This window comes from Dama dama, chromosome 24 (genome assembly GCF_033118175.1).
Source record: "Dama dama isolate Ldn47 chromosome 24, ASM3311817v1, whole genome shotgun sequence".
In the NCBI taxonomy this organism is placed as follows: domain Eukaryota; kingdom Metazoa; phylum Chordata; class Mammalia; order Artiodactyla; family Cervidae; genus Dama; species Dama dama.
Genome location: NC_083704.1, coordinates 62,865,739 through 62,886,007, shown reverse-complemented (window position 1 = coordinate 62,886,007; position 20,269 = coordinate 62,865,739). Strand labels below are relative to the sequence as shown.

At 47.0% G+C, this 20,269-nt stretch overlaps 1 protein-coding gene and 1 pseudogene across 1 annotated transcript in view; one reads left to right on the top strand and one right to left on the bottom strand.

Annotated features, from left to right (window-relative positions):
* The window catches only part of ACAD9 (acyl-CoA dehydrogenase family member 9), a 46,684-nt gene extending 28,855 nt beyond the window's left edge, over window positions 1-17,829 (bottom strand). Inside the window, exons 1-2 of the mRNA XM_061128984.1 lie at window positions 17,600-17,829; window positions 12,886-12,979 (exon numbers count right to left, since the gene is read on the bottom strand). Of these exons, the coding sequence (XP_060984967.1) occupies window positions 12,886-12,979; window positions 17,600-17,746 (241 nt within the window). The 5' untranslated portion in view covers window positions 17,747-17,829. The remainder of the gene's footprint in view (window positions 1-12,885; window positions 12,980-17,599) is intronic.
* Window positions 2,445-5,260, top strand: LOC133046173 (proteasome subunit beta type-7-like; annotated as a pseudogene).
* Window positions 17,830-20,269: the final 2,440 nt, after the last annotated feature.

Genomic DNA, 20,269 nt, shown 5'->3' with positions numbered 1-20,269 from the left:
GGGAATGTGCTATGGCTGGTGATAAAACAAGTTTAAAGAAATCTAATGGTCAAAAACGTACCAAAGTTGACAAACACTATAAACGCAGAGATCCAAGAAGTTCAAAGAACCCCGAGAAAGATGTGAAGAAAACTATACTAGCATCAATTACTCTAAAACCACTCAAAAGAAACAAAGAAACAACACCTGGGGAAAAAACAAAGATAAAATGGTAGCAGGCTTCCCTGGCGGCTCAGCTGGTAAAGAATCCGCCTGCAACGTGGGAGACCTGGGTTTGATCCCTGGGTTGGGAACATCCCCTGGAGAAGGGAAGGACTACCCACTCCAGTGTTCTGGCCTGGAGAATTCCATGGACTGCCATGGACTGGATTATATAAATATAAAATCACATTAAAAGAATCATATATCCAAAAGCAGTGAAAAGGCAAAGACGGGAGGGTGAAACGGGTAAGCGGGTGGCCTGCCCGGCGAGGGTGAAGCTCCAGTTCGGTGGTGAATGGTGCAGTACACACAGAGGCAGGGCTGTAACGTCGCACACGTGGAACATACGATGGTGTAAGCCAATAAACATACGTGAAAAAAGGCCAAGACTGACAAACGGTATTTTTAAATGCTGCCCATATGAAATCACCTTATCATTTTTATTTTGAAACAATTTTAAAGAAAAGTCACAAAAATAGTATAGAGTTCCTGGATACTTTTCATCCAGCTTTTCCTAAGAAAAGCCTACAGAATCATGGGGAAACCACCACAATTAAGAAATTGACAGTCATACAATACTACTAACTAAATTACAGAATTAATTTGAATTTCACTGGCTTTTCCACTGATGCCCTGTTTCTGGCCTGGGATCCAGTCCAGGAGCCACACTATATTTGGCCGTCATGTCCCCTTAGTATTCTCCAGAGTGAACCCAAGGATACAAACGACAATACTACATGAGGACCAAGGAGAACTATCCTGACAATGCAGGAGTCCTTCAGGGTTCAAAATCCAGGCAGAGTATTTCACCATGTCAAAAGAATAAGCAGAAAAAAACCCAATCATCTTCAAAGAGGCAGAAAAAACACTGGACAAAATTCAACACAATTTACATTGAAAACCTTCCACAAACCAGAAGCAAACTTCCTTAACCTGGTTCAGGGCACCTACAAAAAACATACAGCTAACATCACACCTGAGGTAAAAGACTGAAGGCTTTCTCGTTAAAATCAGGCACAAGGCAGGGAAGTTTGCTCTGACCACTCCTATTCGACATGATGGAGATGTTAGCCAGTGAATCAAGGAAAGGAAAGAAGGAAACCGGATTGGAAAGGAAGACATGAAACTGCCCTCATCACCAACGAGACTGTCCAGGCACTAAACGCTCCAGGACCAGTCAAAAAAGCTCTGCGAGCTACTCGGCGAGCTTAGCAAGGCTGCAGGGTACGAGACCAACACACAGAAACTGGCTGGACTCACTGAGAGGGTGTATCAAGGGGGCTGAACATGTGACAATCTCCTACTTCAGGCAAAGTAAAATTGCAAGATAGCACTCCACGTCTATCAGAATGGCTACAGTTTTTAAAACTTTTTTTTTTAATAAACAAAACCAGTGACAACACCAAATCCTGGCAAAAAGGCACAGAATCTAGAATGTATTGCCTCTGGGAACATAATATAGTACAGCCAGCGCTCTGAAAATAGTTAAACACACAAACTACCTCAAGACCCAGCAACCTCACTCCTGGCCATTTATCCCAGAGAGATGAACACATCTCTCTGAACACATCTCACACAAAGCTTGAACACAAATGTACACAGAAGGGAGGCCCCAAACTGGAAACAACCAAGGTGTTCTTAAGCTTCAGAACAGTCAACAAACTGTGGTAACAGGTACATGGAAAACTGCTGCTGCTGCTAAATTGCTTCAGTTGTGTCTGACTCTGTGCGACCCCATAGATGGCAGCCTACCAAGCTCCCCCGTCCCTGGGATTCTCCAGGCAAGAACACTGGAGTGGGTTGCCATTTCTTTCTCCAATGCATGAAAGTGAAAAGTGAAAGTGAAATCGCTCAGTCGTGGGCACTTTATCATGTGCTTATTTTGCCAACTGTACGTCTTTTGTTGGTGAAGTGTCTTTCAACTGTTTGATGCATTTTTGGGGAATTGGGTTTTCTTACTGAGCTTTAGGAAGTTTCTTTATGTACTAGAGTTAAGACTTTTAACTGGTATATGTTTTACAAAATTCTGCTTCTGGTCTGTGGTTTGGCTTCTCATTTTCTTAACACTGTCTCAAAGAGCACAGCTGGGGTGGGTTGGGGCTGGGTACTGAGGCTCGGGAGGTCAGACCTGGTGACAGGACTGGGGTTGCTATGGGAAGCCAGCCTGAGGTGCTACGGTGTGCTCTGCCACATCCGAAGGGATCCGGGAGGAAGCCTGGGCCCGCCAGAGAGGCGAGGCACCGATGGGGGGTGGCGCTGTCACGGCCGTCTGCAGTCTCCAGCAGCAGGGCGCCACCCACCTGCACTCCACGGGCAGGCGCAGGCTGCCATCATAGATTCCAGAGGCCCCTACCGCCGAGGGTCCTGGGAGCGGGTGCAGGTCACCACCCCACAGTCTGGGAGCCGGCACGGCCTGTCACTGCCCAGGGTCCTGGGCCAATGTCCCCAGGGAAGTGCGTGGCCTGCTGCTGCTTCCGACAACCCCACAACCCAGTGCCAACCCCTGCCCCCGCTCCCCAGGACTGCACAGGGAGGGTGCGCAACCCGCCGCCGCAGGGGGGGAGGGCCCCACGGCTGGGAGCTGTGTTCCTGGGAACCTGCACACCCCGCCCAAGAGCTAAGAGCCAGCACACGCTAAGCCAAAGGCGGCCAGCATCCAAACCAAAAACAGACCTCACAGCAAAAGACATTAAACCCACACACGCTACCCAGGGACACTCCCTCCAAGACCACAGTAGGTTAACTGTTCCTCCCAAACACACAGACTAGGAGAAATATGAGCAAAACGAAGAAGGAAAGGAACCACTCTCAAGTAGAAGACCAAGAGAATCACCCTGCAGGAAATATTAAACAGACCTCTTCAGTCTAACAGACACTGACTTCAAAAAAGGAGATAAGGAAACTGATGAAGGAATTACAAAAGACTATCAACAGATAAGCAGATTAGTGTAGAAAGGAACTAGGATCTATAAGGAGGGGCCAAGAAAAATTAGAAAATTCATTTACTGAGACAGAAACCGTGCTCAAGGCAATAAACAGCAGAATGAATAACGCATCACAAAGAGCAAGTGACCTGGAAGACAGACTAGTGGGAACTACCCAATCAAAACAGCAGACAGAAAGTCAAATGGGAAAAAAAAAAACAAAGCAATGTAAGAGACCTATTGGATAATAAAAAGTGGGCCAATCTATGCATAATAGGGGCTCCAAAAGGAGAAGAGAGAGAAAAGGGGATTGAAATGTATCTGAAGAATTTATGGCTGAAAATTTCCGAAAGCTAAAGAAGGAAACAGGTATCCAGGCATAGGAAGATAAACCCAAACAAACCTACCCCAAGACATAATAAAAGTGACCGAAGTGAAAGGTAAGGGGAGGATTCTAAAGGTAGAAAAACAGTTCTTTACAAGGGAACCCCCATGGAGCTATCTGATTTCTCCACAGAAGCACTGCAGGCAAGAAGGGAGTGGCAAAACAGACTCAAAGCCTTGAAAGAGAAAAACCTGCAATGGAGAATAATCTATCCAGCAAGATTATCATTTGGAATAGGAGAAGTAAAGAATTTCTTAGACAAGCAGAAACCAAAAGAATACAGCAATACTAAATCATCCTAAAAGAAGTATTAAAAGGTCTTCTCTAAATAGAAAAGCAGCAGGAAGAAATAGGAAGGAGGAAATCACAAAAGGAAAATAAACCATTTAAATTAGCCAGTATATGGATTAAAAAAAAAAGAAACCTATTTGTGAAAGCAATGATAAACATAAGGAACAGCAAAAGGAAAAACTTGAAGATGTAAAAACAGACATCCAAATCTTAAAATGTGAGGAATGAAAGTAAGAAAATGCACTTTTTTTAAAGAATGTGTTTGAATCTATATGGCTATCAGTCTAAAGCAAGCAGATAAAGGAAGGGGCTGACACAGTAGACAAACAGCAACCACAAAGCAAAAACGTAGGACAGAATCACAAAAACCGCAAGAAGAGAACACGAGCATGATATAAAAGGAAATCATCACACCAGGAGAAAAAGAAAGAATCAACTGCAAAAAAAAAAATAAAAAAATAAAAAATAAAAAAAAAGAATCAACTTTAAAACAAGGTTTGAAATGGCGATACACATAAGGTATCGATAGTTACCTTAAATGTTAAGGCCTGGGCGCCTCACTCACAAGACACAGAGTGGCAGGCTGCATAAAAACAAAAGCCTGAAATGCTGCCAAGAGGCCAGCCTCAGGGCAAAGGGCACACCCGGACTGAGGGGGAGAGGCACGGGCCGCCTGGGGCTTTCCCTCCTCACAGAGAAACTGCCACAGAAAGGCCATCTTAGAAGTCAGTTTTGCAAAGATAAAGGACAAGCTTCCAACAGCCGGAAAACCGGGACAACCACTGCAGGGGTGGTCTATGAGGATGGCATAGTTTTTGGAGGACATACAAGGCGATTAAAGGGACGGTTGTTGTTGACAAGAACTGTCAAAAATACACTTCACATCTCCTAACAGTTACTGCTGTGGTCCGGGACAGCTGTGGGCACGGACAAGACGACCTAGCTCACCTCCTCCATCCTGGAGCTCCACTCCCCTTGCACGGGCTGCGTGGTGGCCAATCAGAGGTGGCCGCAGACAGATGCTTCCGGGCAGCAAGGTTACACTGGCAGCCCTAGCATTGGGGGAGATGTTACTGGACCTCACCTCTGCAGCCTGTGTTCTCACGGTCAGCCGTTGAGTTGCCTTATGTCACCGTGGGTTCCGGCTCCTTGAGCGCCATGGCCATGTTTGAAGGTAAATTTAGGACAGATATGGAGGAGGAGGAAGCCAAGAAGCTGGTGAGTGAAGCCAGAGCAGCTGGCACCCTCAGTGACTTGGGTTCTGGAAGTAACGTCGATCTCTCTGTCATCAGCAAGAGCAAGCTGGACTCTCTCCACCTGTACTCGGCGCCCAAAAAGAAGGGGGGCAGGTGTGGCCAGTATGGGTGTGAGAAAGGACCACTACAGGCCTCAATGAGAAGTCACTGCCCTGGAAACTGAGGCGCTGCAAGAAACAGTCCTGACAGTGGACACTTCCTGAACGGGGCTGGCGGGGGCTGGTCACGGCTCGAGGAGGCTGGGGGCAACTGAGGCTTCCCCTGTAAGACGTCCGGCCAGTCTCTGCTGAAGAAACCCAATAAAAAACAACAGCCCGAAGAAAGAAAAGAAAATGAGGCATTGCAGTATGCTAACACATATATATGGAATTTAGAAAGATGGTAATGATAACCCTATATGCAAAACAGAAAAAGAGACACAGATGTACGGAACAGAATTTTGGACTCTGTGGGAGAAGGTGAGGGTGGGATGTTTCGAGAGAACAGCATTGAAACATGTATATTATCTAGGGTGAAACAGATCACCAGCCTAGGTTGGATGCATGAGACAAGTGCTCAGGCCTGGTGTACTGGGAAGACCCAGAGGGATCAGGTAGAGAGGGAAGTGGGAGGGGGGATCGAGATGGGGAATACATGTAAATCCATGGCTGATTCATGTCAATGTATGACAAAAACCACTACAATATTGTAAAGTAATTAGCCTCCAACTAATAAAAATAAATGAAAAAAAAAAAAAGGAAAGAAAACGAGGGATGACAAAGGTATTTCATGTGAATGGAAATGACCCAAAAGGGAGCTGCAGTACTCAGACAAAATGGACTGTGAAACAGAGGATAAAGAAAGTTAAAGGACACCGTATAACGATAAAAAATCAATACACTCATCAACACATATGCACCTGCTAGCAGAGCAGGCTTCCCAGGTGGCGTAGTGGTAAAGAACCCGCCTGCCAAGGCAGGAGATGGAAGAGACACGGGTTCAATCCCAGGTCAGGAGGATGCCCTGGAGAAGGAAATGGCAACCCACTCCACTGTTCTTGCCTAGAGAATCCCAAGGACAGAGGAGCCTGGAAAGCTACAGTCCATGGGGTCGCAGAGTCGGACACCAGTGAAGCAACTGAGCACACACACGTTGGAACACCCAAATATCTAAAACAAACACTAACAGATACATAGGAATACAATAATAGTAGGAAATTTTAATACCTCACTCACATCAAGGGATAGATCTTCCAGACAGAGAATCAATAAGGCAACAGAGGTCCTAAACGACACAACAGAGGAATTAGACTTAACTGACATTTTCATGGCACTACATCCAAAAAAACAGAATTCAAGTACACATGGAACATTCTCTAGAACTGGTCACATCCTAGGGCACAAAACTAATGCTATGGACAATTACATGCCCACAAATTCGACAACCTCAAGTTCAAAAGTATAGAAATTATTTCAAGCCTCTTTTCTGACCACAAGGACATGAAACTAGAAATCAACCAAAGGAAAAGAAATGAAGAAAAAACAATTACATGGAGACTAAACAACACACTACTGGAAAACAAACGGGTCAAAGAGGAAATCATAAAGGAAATTACAAAATAGCTGAGACAAACGACAAGGGAAATAAAACCATACAAAATCCATGGGACATAGCAAAAACAGTGCTTAGAGCAAAGTTCACAGCAATTCAGGCCTTGCTCTCAAAACAAGAAAAGTCTCAGGTAAACAACCTAACCAAAAACAATCTAACCTAAAAGAATTAGAAAAAGAAGAACCAAAAAAACCTAAAGTCAGCAGAAGATAGAAAACAATAAAGACCAGGCAGGAAATAAAGCAGAATCTAGAGAAACAATAGGGAAAAAGTCAATAAAACCAAGAGCTGGTTCTCTGAAAGGATATATAAAATAGAGAAACTTCTGGTCAGGCTCATCAAGAAGAAAAGAGAAAAAATCCCAATAAACACAATAAGAAATGAAAAATGAGAAATTTCAACCAACACTGCAGAAATAAGAGGGAAAAAAAACTAAGAGAATGCTATGGACAATTACATGCCCACAAATTTGAATGGACAATTTTCTAGAAACATCAAAACTAAATTAAAAAAATAGATCACCAAAACTAAATCAAGAAATAGACAATATGAACAGACCAATGATCAGAACTGAAATAAAATCTATAAAAACAAACAAAAACTTCCTACAAACAAAGGTCCAGGGCCAGATGGCTTCACAGGTAAATTCTGCTGCCAAGCATGCAAAGAACTTATACCAATTCTTTTCTCTTTTCTAAAGATTGAAGAGGGAACACTCCAAAGGCATTCTATGAAGCCCCCATCACCCAGATAACAAAACACCACCAAGAAAAGGAAATTACAGACCAGTATCTTTGACGAATATAGACACAAACACCTACCTAAAGAGACAAAACACCTATACTCGGAAAACTATAAGACACTCAGGAAAGAAATCAAGGATGACACAGGCAGATGGAGAGATACACCATGTTGTGGAAATGGAAGAATCATTACAAAAATGAGTATACTACCCAAAGCAATCTACAAATTTGATGCAGTCTCTATCAAACTACCAATGGTATTTTTCATAGATTTAGAACAATAAATTTTGCAATTTGTAAGGAAATGCAAAAGACCCCGAATGGCTAGAGGACTCTTAAGAAAGAAAAATGGAGGTGGAGGAATCAAGCTTCTAGACTTCAGATTTTTTTTTTTTTTAAAGACTTCAGGTTATACTACAAAGTTACAGTAATCAAAACAATATGGTACTGGCACAAAAACAAAAACATATATTAATGGAATAGGATATAAAGTCCAGAGAAAAACTCACACACTTATGGTCACCTAATTTATGACAAAGGAGGCAAGAATATATACCATGGAGAAAAGACAGCCTCTTCAATAAGTGGTACTGGGAAAACTGGACAGCTACATGTAAAAGAATGAAACCAGGACACTTCCTAATACCATACACAAAAATAAACTCAAATGGATTAAAAACATAAATGTAAGACTGGATACTACAAAACTCTTTTAGGAAAACACAGGAAAAACACTCTTTGATATAAATCACAGCAAGATTTTTTCTGACCTACTCCCTAGAGTGATAAAAACAAAAATAAAGAAATGGGATCAAATTAAACTTGAAAGTGTATGCAGAGCAAAGTGTCAGGGAATGTTTGACGGGAGGATTCCTACATGCTGTCTCTCATGAGTCCTTTGTCCCTCTTCAAGCGGAACAGCACGCTGCTCCCAGGGACTGAGGTCATTGTGTGAGGCAAGCATGAGTCTCCTTTAGTAAACATTCTCCTTAGGACAAAACAGCTTAATCTCCTTCCCCTTTCTTGAGATATGGATTGTCTCCCGACCTTGTGACTAATATTACCCCTTGTTCCCTTGGTAACGGTTGCTGTACATTTGGTTTTCTGATCTCTATCATTCCCGAAAGAAGTTTCTTGTACTGCAGCCTATATATACTCATAGAAAAATCATTAAAGCACCTTTGCTCCATCAGAGCTTAGGTCCCCGGGTCTTTTTTGTCTCTCTCTCTCTCTTTCTCTCTCTCTCTCCTTTTCTGGCTGACTCTCTGGAGCGTGGAGACCCGTCGTGCTCACTTTTCTGCCCGGGCTTCTAAGACCCCCTCGAGAGGGCGCCTGGTGCCTTCGTGAGCGATGCAAGTCCTGTATCAAGGACTTTATTGGTCCTCTGCGTAAACCAAGGGATATCATCCTCTTTCTCTCTTTCACTTTCTTATCGTCGACTCCGTACCACAAGGTTCCAGTCCATTAAAGGACCCCAACAGCAAAGGAAATCATAAAGACAAAAAGACCGCCCTTAGAATGGAAGAAAGTATTTGCAAATAAAGCAATTGACGGATTAATCTCCAAAATACACAAGCTGCTCACACAGCTCAGTATCAAAAAATCAAACAGCCCGATAAAATAATGAGCAGAAACCTAAGCAGACATTTCTCTAAAGAAGACGTACAGAGAGCCAAGAAACCCATGAAAAGATGCTCAACATCAGTAATTATTAGAGAGATGCAGATCCACAGAAATCTAGAGAGATGCAAGACTACAATGAGGTACCACTCCACATCAGTCAGAATGGCCAGCATCAAAAACTCCACAAAAAAAAATAGAAGTTGGAGAGGATGTGGAGGAAAAGGAACCCTCTTACACTGTTGGTAGGAATGTAGACAGACACAGCCACTTTAGAGAACAGCATGGCGGGCCCTTAGAAAACTAAACAGTAATGCCATATGACCCAGCAATCCCACTCGTGGGCATATACCCTGAGAAAATCTTAACTCAAAAAGACACGGGTACCCCAGTGTTCACTGCAGCACTATTTACAACAGCCAGGACGTGGAAGCAACCTGGACGTCCATCAGTGGAGTAATGGAAAAAGAAGATGTGGTACATATACACAATGGAATATCACTCAGCCACAAAAAGCAATGAAATTGGGTCATGTGTAGTGATGTGGAGGGATCCAGAGGCTGCGATACAGCGTGAAGGAAGTCAGAAGGAGAAAAACAAACATCATGTATTAATGCATAGATTAATATACAGAGTCTAGAAAAATGGTACAGGCGAACCTATTTGCAGGGCAGGGACAGAGACGAAGACGTGGAGGATGGACGCATGGACAAAGGGGACGGGACAGCGACACACACTGGGAGGTCAGCGCCTCCCGGAAAACGGCGAGCGGGAGCCGCTCAACAGCACGGGCGGCTCAGCCGGGCTCTGTGACGGCCGGGGCAGGGAGTGAGGTCCACGAGGGAGGGGACATAGTACACCTGGGGCTGGTCCGCACGCCACACAGCAGAAACTGAGCCAGCACTGTAAAGGGTTATACTCCTTAAAAACACATGCGGGAAGCCCAAACCACTTAATCTCTTACCTTAGAAGTGTCATGAAAACTTAGACTGTAGAAACAGAATACGTATCTTGGGTATTAGAAAGCATGTGAAACAGAAGAGATAAAACATGGAGGGTTGTAAATTTGGCAAGTGATACATTTCTTAGGGCTTCCCTGAGGGCTCAGTTGGTAAAGAATCCGCCTGCAATGCAGGAGACCCCGGTTCGATTCCCGGGTCAGGAAGATCCTCTGGAGAAGGGATACGCTACCCATTTCAGCATTCTTGGGCTTCCCCTGTGGCTCAGCTAGTAAAGAATCTGCCTGCAATGCGGGAGACCTGGGTTTGATCCCTGGGTCGGGAAGATCCCCTGGAGAAGGGAGAGGCTACCCACTCCAGTATTCTGGCCTGGAGAATTCCATGGACTGTATAGTCCACGGGGTTGCAAACAGTCAGACACGGCTGAGTGACTTTCACTTTCAGGCTGCATCATTCTGTTTTAAACCACCACCATAGTTTCCTCTGTTGCTACATTTCTTTTGGGCTCCTCTCGTAGCTGTCGGTAAATGCAATGCAGAAGACCCAGGTTTGATTCCTGGGTTAGGAAGATCCCCTGGAGAAGAAAATGGCAAACCACTCCGGTATTCTTGCCTGGAGAACCCCACGAACAGAAGAGCCTGGCAGGCTACAGTCCATGGTGTTCCAAGAGTCGGACACGACTTAGCGACTAAACCACCACCACATTTCTCATGCATAGCTTGGAAATTATCTTGTCTTATCCCAATAAACAGTGTCTCTATTACTACTACGAAAAAAAGAAAAGTGGGCAGAAGATCTTAATAGACATTTCTTCAGGGAAGCCATACAGATGGCCAAGAGGCAGATGAGAAGATGCTCAACAATCACTAATTACTAGAGAAATGCAAATCAAAAGTACAACGAGGTACCACCTCACTGGTCAGAATGTGCGTGTGCGTGCTTGTGCTCAATCATGTCTGAGTCTTTGCAACTCTTTGGACTGCAGCTCACCAGGCTCCTCTGTCCATGGGGTTTTCCAAGCAAGAACACTGGACTGGGTTGCCATTTCCTCCTCCAGGGGATCTCTCCTACCCAGGGATTAAACCTGTGTCTCCTGCACTGAAGGCAGACTCTTTACCCGCTGAGCCATCAGGGAAGCCCACTGCGCAGAACAGCCTCATCAAATAGTCTAGTAACAATAAATCCTGGAGAAGGTGTGGAGGAAGAGGACTCTCCTACACTGTTGGTGGGAATGCAAATTAGTGCAGCCACTAGGGGAAATGGTAGGGAGGGTCCTCAGAAAACTACAAATAGAACTACCGTATGAGCTAGCAATCACACACTTGGGAACACACCTCAACAGAACTGTAATTCAGAAAGATCCACGTGCCACATGTCCACGGCAGCACTGCTCACAACAGCCACGATGTGGAAACAGCCTAAGTGGCCGCCCACAGATGAATGGACAGAGAAGACGCGGTCACATACACACAACGGAATACTAGTCAGCCACGAAAATGAAGTAATGCCGTTTACAACAACATGGATGCAACTGCAGATTATCATACTAAGTCGGCCAGAAAGTGAAAGACAAACACCAGGATATCACGTATAGGTGGACTCTAAAATAGGACACAAATGAACCTCTCTATGAAAGGGAAACAGAATCGTGGACACAGAGAACACAGGTGTGGTTGCCGAGGCGGAGGGGTTGGGGGAGGGGGAGGGTGGGAGGCTGGGGTTAGCAGACGGAAGCTGAAAACATAGGATGGATAAACCACAAGGTCCTCATGTATAACACAGGGAGACAGTTGATATCCTGTGGTAAATCATAATGAAAAAACTATTTTAAAAGCATGTCTGTATGTGTGTAACTGAGTCACTCCGCTGTATAGCAGACTGGCACAACGCTGTAAATCAACTATATTTCAGTTAAAAACAAAGAGAGAGAGACCTCGTTGACAAAGCAGGCTGACTCGCACACACAAAAAACAATCCTATGGTTACCAGAGGGGAAAGGAGGGAGGAGAGATAAATTAGGAGGTTGAGATTAACATATACCTACTATATACAAAATAACCACCGACCTACCTACCATATAGCCTCGGGGACTACACTCAGTATTTTGTAACAAGTTATGAGGGAAAAGGCTCTTTAAAAGTGTATTATATTGCTGTCAGTCTGTCCTCACTCAAGCCCTCCAGGGTTCCCACAGGCAAAGGACACTGCCCCCGCTAAGGGCTGAGGGCCCTGAGGGAGGGGCCCTGCGGTCCACACGGGCGCCTCCAACCTGAGGTCTGGCCCCGATCCTCCCTGCTGCCTAACAAGTGAAGTTACAGAAATCGGCGAGTGAGCCTTCAGAGACACTGACAGCAATCCGCCACTGCACGCAGTCAAGTGTGTGACTCATGGGCTGGGATTTTACAGGTTTTGCTCTGCTTTCTATTTCATTTTTCTAATTGCTCATTTTTATTGTATTTTACAGTCAGTCGGCAACAGTGTGGAAATGTTAAATGTAAAGATACATTCAGAAGCAATGAACTAGATAGCTTATGATTAAAGAGCAGTTGGAATGATCTTTTAAGCAAAATATGCCAACAGCACTGTTTTTCTGATTAATGAACACTGCTTCTACTACTAAATATCAAAGCATTTCCAGGGCTTCCCTGGTGCTCCGCTGGGTAAGAATCTGCCCTGCAATGCACAGTTTGATCCCTGGCCTGTGCTTCACAACGCAGAGAAGCTGCCGCAGTGAGAAGCCTGCACGCTGTGATCAGGGAGGAGTCCTCGGTCTCCGGGACTGCAGAAAAGCCTGCGTGCGGCAACAAAGAGCCAGCGCAACCAAGAAGACACGAACAAAAAAGTGTTTAAAAAAATAGATACCGAAGCGTCACCCTGCAAATGGAAAGCTGTAATGCTAAAGAGAACCCTACATACCTTCTTCGGTGAAGAATTTTTCTACAGGTCCCACAAACTGATTAATTTCCTTAAGTTCATCTTGGCTAACTTCTGGAAACGGGAAAACTTCTTTCTGAAAATGATGAACACAGTAAGATGTAACTGTGGGCAACCTTCCACAGTGGTCATGTCAGTCAACAGGGAAGGGAAAGGACGCGCCAGTGTCCGCATCGGCTGGCCGAGCCTTCCAGGCCGAAGGAACTGGACAGAAAACTTCAGCAGGACTCGGGACACGAGAACTGCGTCAGACTCCACCACCTTGGTCCAGCCTCCTCCCTGACCCAGATTATCCCCGATCCTGATCAGCTTTCCTTACTAAGAAGTGACGAGGACTCCTATGAAACAGGGAGCCTGGGCTAAGGCTTCCAGCTCCAGCACGGTCCCTGCCATGCAGGGTGTTCTTAGACGGACCCCTTCCCCTGTTCCCAGGGCCACTTTCTCACCCAGAAAACGCAGGCGGTCTCTGTGAGGACCAGGGAAGATAATGGACGAGATGGCGCTTCATCAAAGCTCACCTTAGTTATGTCGTGAGCTTAAAGATGCTGCTGCTGACAAGACCATACTGTGGTCGCAAGGTCTGACTTCTTGGTGGGCTGCTGCGCAGCTGCGTGCTCTAGGACCCGCCCCTCCGTCCGAGGACCCCTGACCCCCGCTACCTGGGCTGAGCATGCCAGGAGGCAGGGCCACCAAAGGAGGCCCCGCTGAGGAGCCTCATCAGCCTGAATGCAGCCCAGACTCTGATGCTGTGGAGCGCGGCATCAGTTTCTCCCGTTACAGGTGACGCCTCAGTGGGCCGCTGTGCGGCTCAAATGAGATGACGTGTCCTGAACATGCAGTGACTGACCAGGGAGCAGCCGGGGCTTCCACCCGAGCCTGGATTCCCCACGAGGCCTCCGCTCCATGTCACCTAAAATCATCCCACTGAGACCTCAGCCCCTCTAGCTTTTGGGCTCTGCCCTTCCCTTCAGCTGCCAGCACGACCTGACTTTCTGGATTTGACCAGCGCCTGCTGAAAAGTGATGTCCCAGCCCCCAAGCCGCCCCCAGAAGCCCGGCCTCTCCTCACAGCACCTCACCAGGTGAAAGTTCGTGAAAGGAGAGGAGTCCTGTCTCCTCCCTCCAGCCCACAGGCTCTCAAGTCTGTTTTCTCCTCTTGGGCCCCGTGTACAGGTGAAGGGTGGATTCCACCCAAAATTGAGAGCTGACTTAAAAGGAATCTCTGCCTCCAGGCCACCTTTGACCCTGCCCCTCAGGGGGTCCGGAAGGAAATCACGCTGAGCTGTCATCACTCTGCAGCCACTTAGAACAAAGCCGGCTCTTGAGCTGAATACAGAAGCTGAGTCCACTGCACTGGCCTGCACAGCCTCATGGGCTCACCTAGGTCTGCTGCAATGGCTGCATTAGATGAAGAAGATTCTGGAATCAGTCAGTAGCCAAGTGAGAAAAGAGAAGAGTGGGACCAGTTTGGCCTAAACTCCAACCAAAGGAGAACCCACCAGGAGAGAGGTCTCGAGCGTACGTGAGAATGAATCTCTGATGACAATATTCAGGGTCTGAATGGGGTGCTTCGTGGGTGCTCGGTTCCATTTCATTTGCAATTTTCAAATTTTTGAAATCAGTGGAACTGGTTTTTCCAATTATTCTACATATGTAGAAACCACACATGTAACACGGATGAAAGCCAAGCTGCTCCTGGCTGAAGGGCTGTGAATGGGGAGAAGAGTCACCCAGATCCCTCCCACGGGTTCCCACAGGAGACCTGCGGGCACTCTCGGAACACTCTGAGGGCAGGGGGACAACGGCGTGATCATGAAGGTCTCCTTCCAGGTTGAGATTCTAAGCATCTCTGCTGCCACGTTGCTGCTCAAACCCCAACAATGCTGAGAGGCCGTGTTGGCCTGAACCAGGGCAGTACCAGTGCAAGTGCTTAAAAGCCGTCAGATTCGAAATGGAACCTGAAGGTAGAGAAGCTAGGATCTGCTGTCAGAATAGATGTGGATTATGACAAGAGGCACCCCCAGGTATTTGACCTTGAAATGGAGCAGGACCCTATGGCCTTTGCCCTACAATGTCCTCAGCCTGCCTTTTGTCTTCAGCCAAAGAATGAGTTTAATCAGAGCAGTGAGAAAATGAAGAAACAAGGGAATAGAGTCAAAGGCGACCAAAAAATAAAGTAGTCATTAAGCGTAGTCAAGGACCTTTAGTTCCTTCTCAAGGGCTAAAGATAATATTCTGAGTCATAGCCTGTGAGCTGTCTTAGAGATGTTGAAGCCTCCACCTGGGGGAAGAAGTTAACTTCATGATGACCAGACTCTAGCCATGACATAAGCTGCTATAATTTCGAGAACTGGCCTCATGGAAATGGGAACTGACCCTGGAACTGAAGACTGCAACTGCTGCTAAGTCGCTTCAGTCGTGTCTGACTCTGTGTGATCCCATAGACGGCAGCCCACCAGGCTCCCCCATCCCTGGGATTCTCCAGGCAAGAACACTGGAGTGGGTGGCCATTTCCTTCTCCAGCGCATGAAAGTGAAAAGTGAAAGTGAAGTCGCTCAGTCGTGTCCGACTCTTAGCGACCCCGTGGACTGCAGCCCACCAGGCTCCTCTGTCCCTGGGATTCTCCAGGCAAGAGGACTGGAGTGGGGTGCACTGCCTTCTCCAGGAATGGAAGACTAACTGTACTTAAAACAACCAAGATGGTGCTGACCAGTTCACTGATGACCAATTTCAAGATGACTGTCAGAGCTGACTGTGCTGTTTTTGTATGTAACCCCCTCCCTCAGTCTATAAAAGCTCTTGCCTGCAGGTGGGGTGGGGGAAGACAGTCGGCCTTCGGACAGGCCCCCCACCTCCCACCTCCAACCCTGGCTGCCAGCATCAAAAATAAAGCAAACTTTCCTTTCCACCCATCTGGCCTCTTTACTGACTTCTGAGAGGTGAGCAGCCGGACCTCCCTTTCGGCTACAACCTGAACAAGTAGAACGGCAGAGTCACCACCATCTGCAATAAGACGACCAGAGGGAAAGGCAGGATCAGGTGGAGAGACCAGGAACTCAGTTTTGGATGACAGGCGATCCCTAGTAATACCCAAGGGCAGCTTTTGACTGGAAGGGTAGATATACAGAGACTGGGGCTCAGGGGAGAAATCTCATCTGGAGAAATAAATGTGCACCTTCAGGATACTGATGGCATGATACTAAACTAGATCATCAGAGGAATGGTTAGAGATGAGAAGACTATACACAGACTGAGCCAAGACAATTCCCACTCCAACTGAGTTGGTCAGAAATGCCAGCCAATGTTTAGATGTCAAAGAGCCAAGAGGGGATCAATGCCCTTGGGTAACTGAGAAGGCTTGGGGGTCTAGCTGCCACTGTGATGCAGAGCATGCAGACCACATGTGGGAAGTAGGTAAGTGTAGAGGTGGAACTTCTTACCTAAATGGGTGCATTTGCTCAATAAACAAGAAGCAAGGCCAACAGGTGAGAGTGACGGGGGAGATGGTGCTAAAGGTTTGGAGAAAGGGAAGCATAAAACATGTGTATTCTTTCTTCCCCATGCTGCTGGGAGGCACCAGTTCCCAGGATGGAGCACCACACAGCCCCAGGTTCTGGGGGAAATGGCTTCCCTAACTTTTAAAGGCCTAGCTTTGCACTTTTTAGCAGGGCAAACCATTCCAGTCTGGGTGTCTGCACCTGTAATGCCTGACAACCTTAAAGAATGCTCTCAAGAAGCCAAGGAATAACTCCTAAAGTAGCACAGAATCAGCCAACATCGCAGCCAAGCTCCAAGCACTTCACACACATTTTTCTTTGGTTTTCCGGCTACCTGTAGGAGGGGACAAAGACTGCTTTTACTATTTCCTGTATGAGAGCTGGGAGCAACTTCACAGGACTGGTTAGCCCAAGCTCACAGCATTAGTAGGTTTTGCAGCCAGTACTGACTCCTCAATCTGCGGTCTCTTACATCTGCCCCACGTGCAACAGTTTAATAAAGCATTTCCACGCATATACAATCTCACTGGGGCTTCCCAACACACACACACACACACACACACACACACACACACTCACTCTCTCTCTCTCTCTCTCTCTCTGCCTCGGTGTGCGAGGCAGAGTGCACCGCCACCTCCGCATTAAGGTTGAAAGACCTGGGGCTCAAAGTCACAGAGCCGAGGTCGGGTCGAGGTCTTCTGACTGGAACAGGCTGGTGCGTGCTCAGCAACCAAGGGGCTACCACTCCCGGGTCCTGCGACCCGTGGAAGGGCCGGGCGGGCACGCCAAGCGTCCTTGGAGCCGCGCTCCCGAGGAAACGAACTTCTGGGACGCCGAGACGCGGCTGTGGAAGCCGACGGAGGACAGGCATGGCGGGGGCTGCGTCTGAGGCAGAGAGGAAGCCCCTCTCCTACCTACACACACACACACACACACACACTCTCTCTCTCTCTCACTTCAGGGCCGGTCCGCACACACACACACACACACACACTCTCTCTCTCACTTCGGGGCCGGTCACTCAGCGCCCACCTCAGCCAGGGTCTCCCGAAGCAGGAGCACGCGGCTCCTCAGAGCCCGGGGGCCGGCACGCCCGCCTTCAGCTGCGTTTCTGAGGCAGCGTGTGGGGGCTCTGCAGCGGGCTCCACTCGCCCCTCCGCGGAAAGGGCAGGAGGCAGAGAGACCGCGGCGCCGCCTCACCTTCTGGATCTTGCCCAGGAAGAGGTCCTTGGCGAAAGCTCGGCTCGGCGGACTGGTGAGCAGCGGGCGCCGGCTCACGGTGAAGGCCGCTGGGGCGCGGCAGAAGCGCGCCGCCACCGAGCACAAGAAAAGCCCACAGCCGCTCATGTTGCCCGCGGAGACGCTCTTCCCTCTGCTGCTGCCTCCCCGGCGCCTCAATCACTGCCCGCCGACCTCGCGCCGCCGATGACGCCATCCGCCCGCGCCGCCCCCCCACCCGGCCGCCAATGCGCCTGCGCGGCCTTGGGCTCGGGCCCCGGACGGCTCGCTGATTGGACGGCGGCGCCGGCGGGGGGCGGGGCACCGCAGTCAAACACCCGCGGTCTTTGCCAAACGTGGTCAGTCACCGGCTGGGGCTGCAGGGACCAAGTGAGACTGAAGAGTTGGGGACGGGGCCTTCCCTGGTGGTCTCGTGGTTAAGACTCTTCCTGCCAACGCAGAGGATCTGCGTTAATTGATCTTGGTCCGGGGACGATCCCCTCGCCCCACATGCCTCGGGGCCACTAAGGCACAGCTGAGCCAGAACTACAGAAGCCCCTGCGCACGGCGCCCAGTGCTCCGCCACAAGGGAGGCCCCCGCACTGAGAAGGCCCTGCTCTCCCCAGCTAGAGAAGGTTTTCAAGAAACAACAGAGGCTCAGCACAGCCAAACAAATAAATAACATAAAAATAAATATGAAACAATGTTAAATAGAAATAAATTTAAACCTACTTTAAAAGCGGTGATGGGGGAAATTCACGGTATTGGTTATCTCTGAAGGGCGTGCACATACGGTTACAGTCCTTGTTTTAAGTCAATGGTCTATTCAAGAGGATTCCTTTGGTTTTGCTTCATAGCTTACGTGTATGTCACACATTTGGGAGACGGAGGAAAAGGAAAGGGGTATTGCACCAGAAAGAAGCCTGGATAAGACCCTGTAGTTACTACATCCCTGGAAAACACCAGCCTGAAGGTGGGCGAGGGACAGGACAGGGAGGAGGGGCACCCCACACACACCCAGAAATGCCCTAAAGGCCTTTCTCATATTTGAAATGCTTTCTGCCTCCATCAGAACTCAAAGAATAAGGAGCAGTGCTTTCATCTTAACGTGCTGTGCCCGGCCCAGTAAAAGATGGACTTGTTTGGGTAAACATTTGATGATGAAGCCACAATCCTTGGGAGGGACTCGAACCCACTGTCATTTAAACTGAAACCACACAACTGGTGTCAGGACATACTGAAGCTCGGGTTCACAAAAAGAAGTCTGGTCACAGAAAGAAGTCTGGTCACAGAAAGAAATCAACGAGAGGCAAAGTGATAGGCAAAGAGTGAGTCTGTTAGCATAGGACATTTGTGAGAGATACAAGCGGACTGGCAAGGGAACACAGCCGTAAGAAACAAGAGGGCTACCTCTTTATCATCTAAGAAAAAGTGGGGAGGGAAGACAACCTTCCTCCTCATTCTTGGGCAGCTATCAAGGCTTAGCATCATTAGTTCCTCCTTAGAGTCTACGTGGTCTAACCGGGGCTGTCCTGGCACTATTTAAATCATATTTATCTTAGCAAAAAATGTGGTAACATAGTCTAAATCATGGCAATTCATCTCAGGTCTCAGCAGAATGTCCCCTTTCATCTAGTTTCTTTCCCCTTTCACCTGTATTTCTGTCTCGGCTGAATGCAAAAATGCTACTCTTAAAGGAACATTAACTCTAACTCTTCATGGAACAAGATTCAGATCCCGTATCTCTTGTCTTGTGTTTTAACTCTCAGGGTGTGTGGCTTGAGTGTGCCTGGTGCTTGGATGCACCAGATCTTCCTCCAAAGATTTTTGTTAGGTTACTGGATTCTTTTCTTGAGTGGTTATTAGCTTATAACAGTCTCCCAAACTCCCTTAAAATTCTCTGTCTTTAATCCTCTAGTGAGATTTCTAAACTGACTATCCTTCTCTATCCTTATCAGTGACAGACCATCAGGGGAAAAAAAAAAAGAGTTCAAAAACATTCTTGGTTGCAAAATACTTGTCCTTGCAGGCAACTTCTGTAATGTGTCATTTATTTTTGTCTTTAACTTGTGAAGCCTTGTCAGTTGGTTTCTTCATAGTGGTCAATATTTGCCAATGTCAGCATTCAGCTTCTCAAGAAGGCATTTGGTAATGATGGCCTGTGAACACCTCTGCAGAAGTGACACTGCTTGCTTTTAACTTTGAGCTGGTGAACATTTGGGCCCCCCCAAAAAAGTAGTCTAATCAATCAAGTTATCCAATAATTTATCTGGATCCTCCCTGAATTAACCAAGTGAGAAATTCAGTTTCCAAAATAAAAATTAGGAAAAAATTAAGGCATAATTTCTACGTACTCTAATAGCATGTACAGGGGAAAACGTTTTGGAGCACCACTACTTTGCCAGTGTCTAAATTCAGTTTCCCCATCTGTAAAAATGAATATAATGTCACTTACCTCACAGGATTCTCATGAGGATTAGCTAAATCCATATGATAGCATCTACCACAGTAAATGATCATTGTTTTTCTTGTAATAATATAAAAATTAAAAACTGGGCACACACTCAAGTATTCCCTCTTATACTTGAGTATTAGCCTTTGAGAAATAGGATGTCATTCGTAAACAGTTTGCTTTAGACATAGAATTTCCAC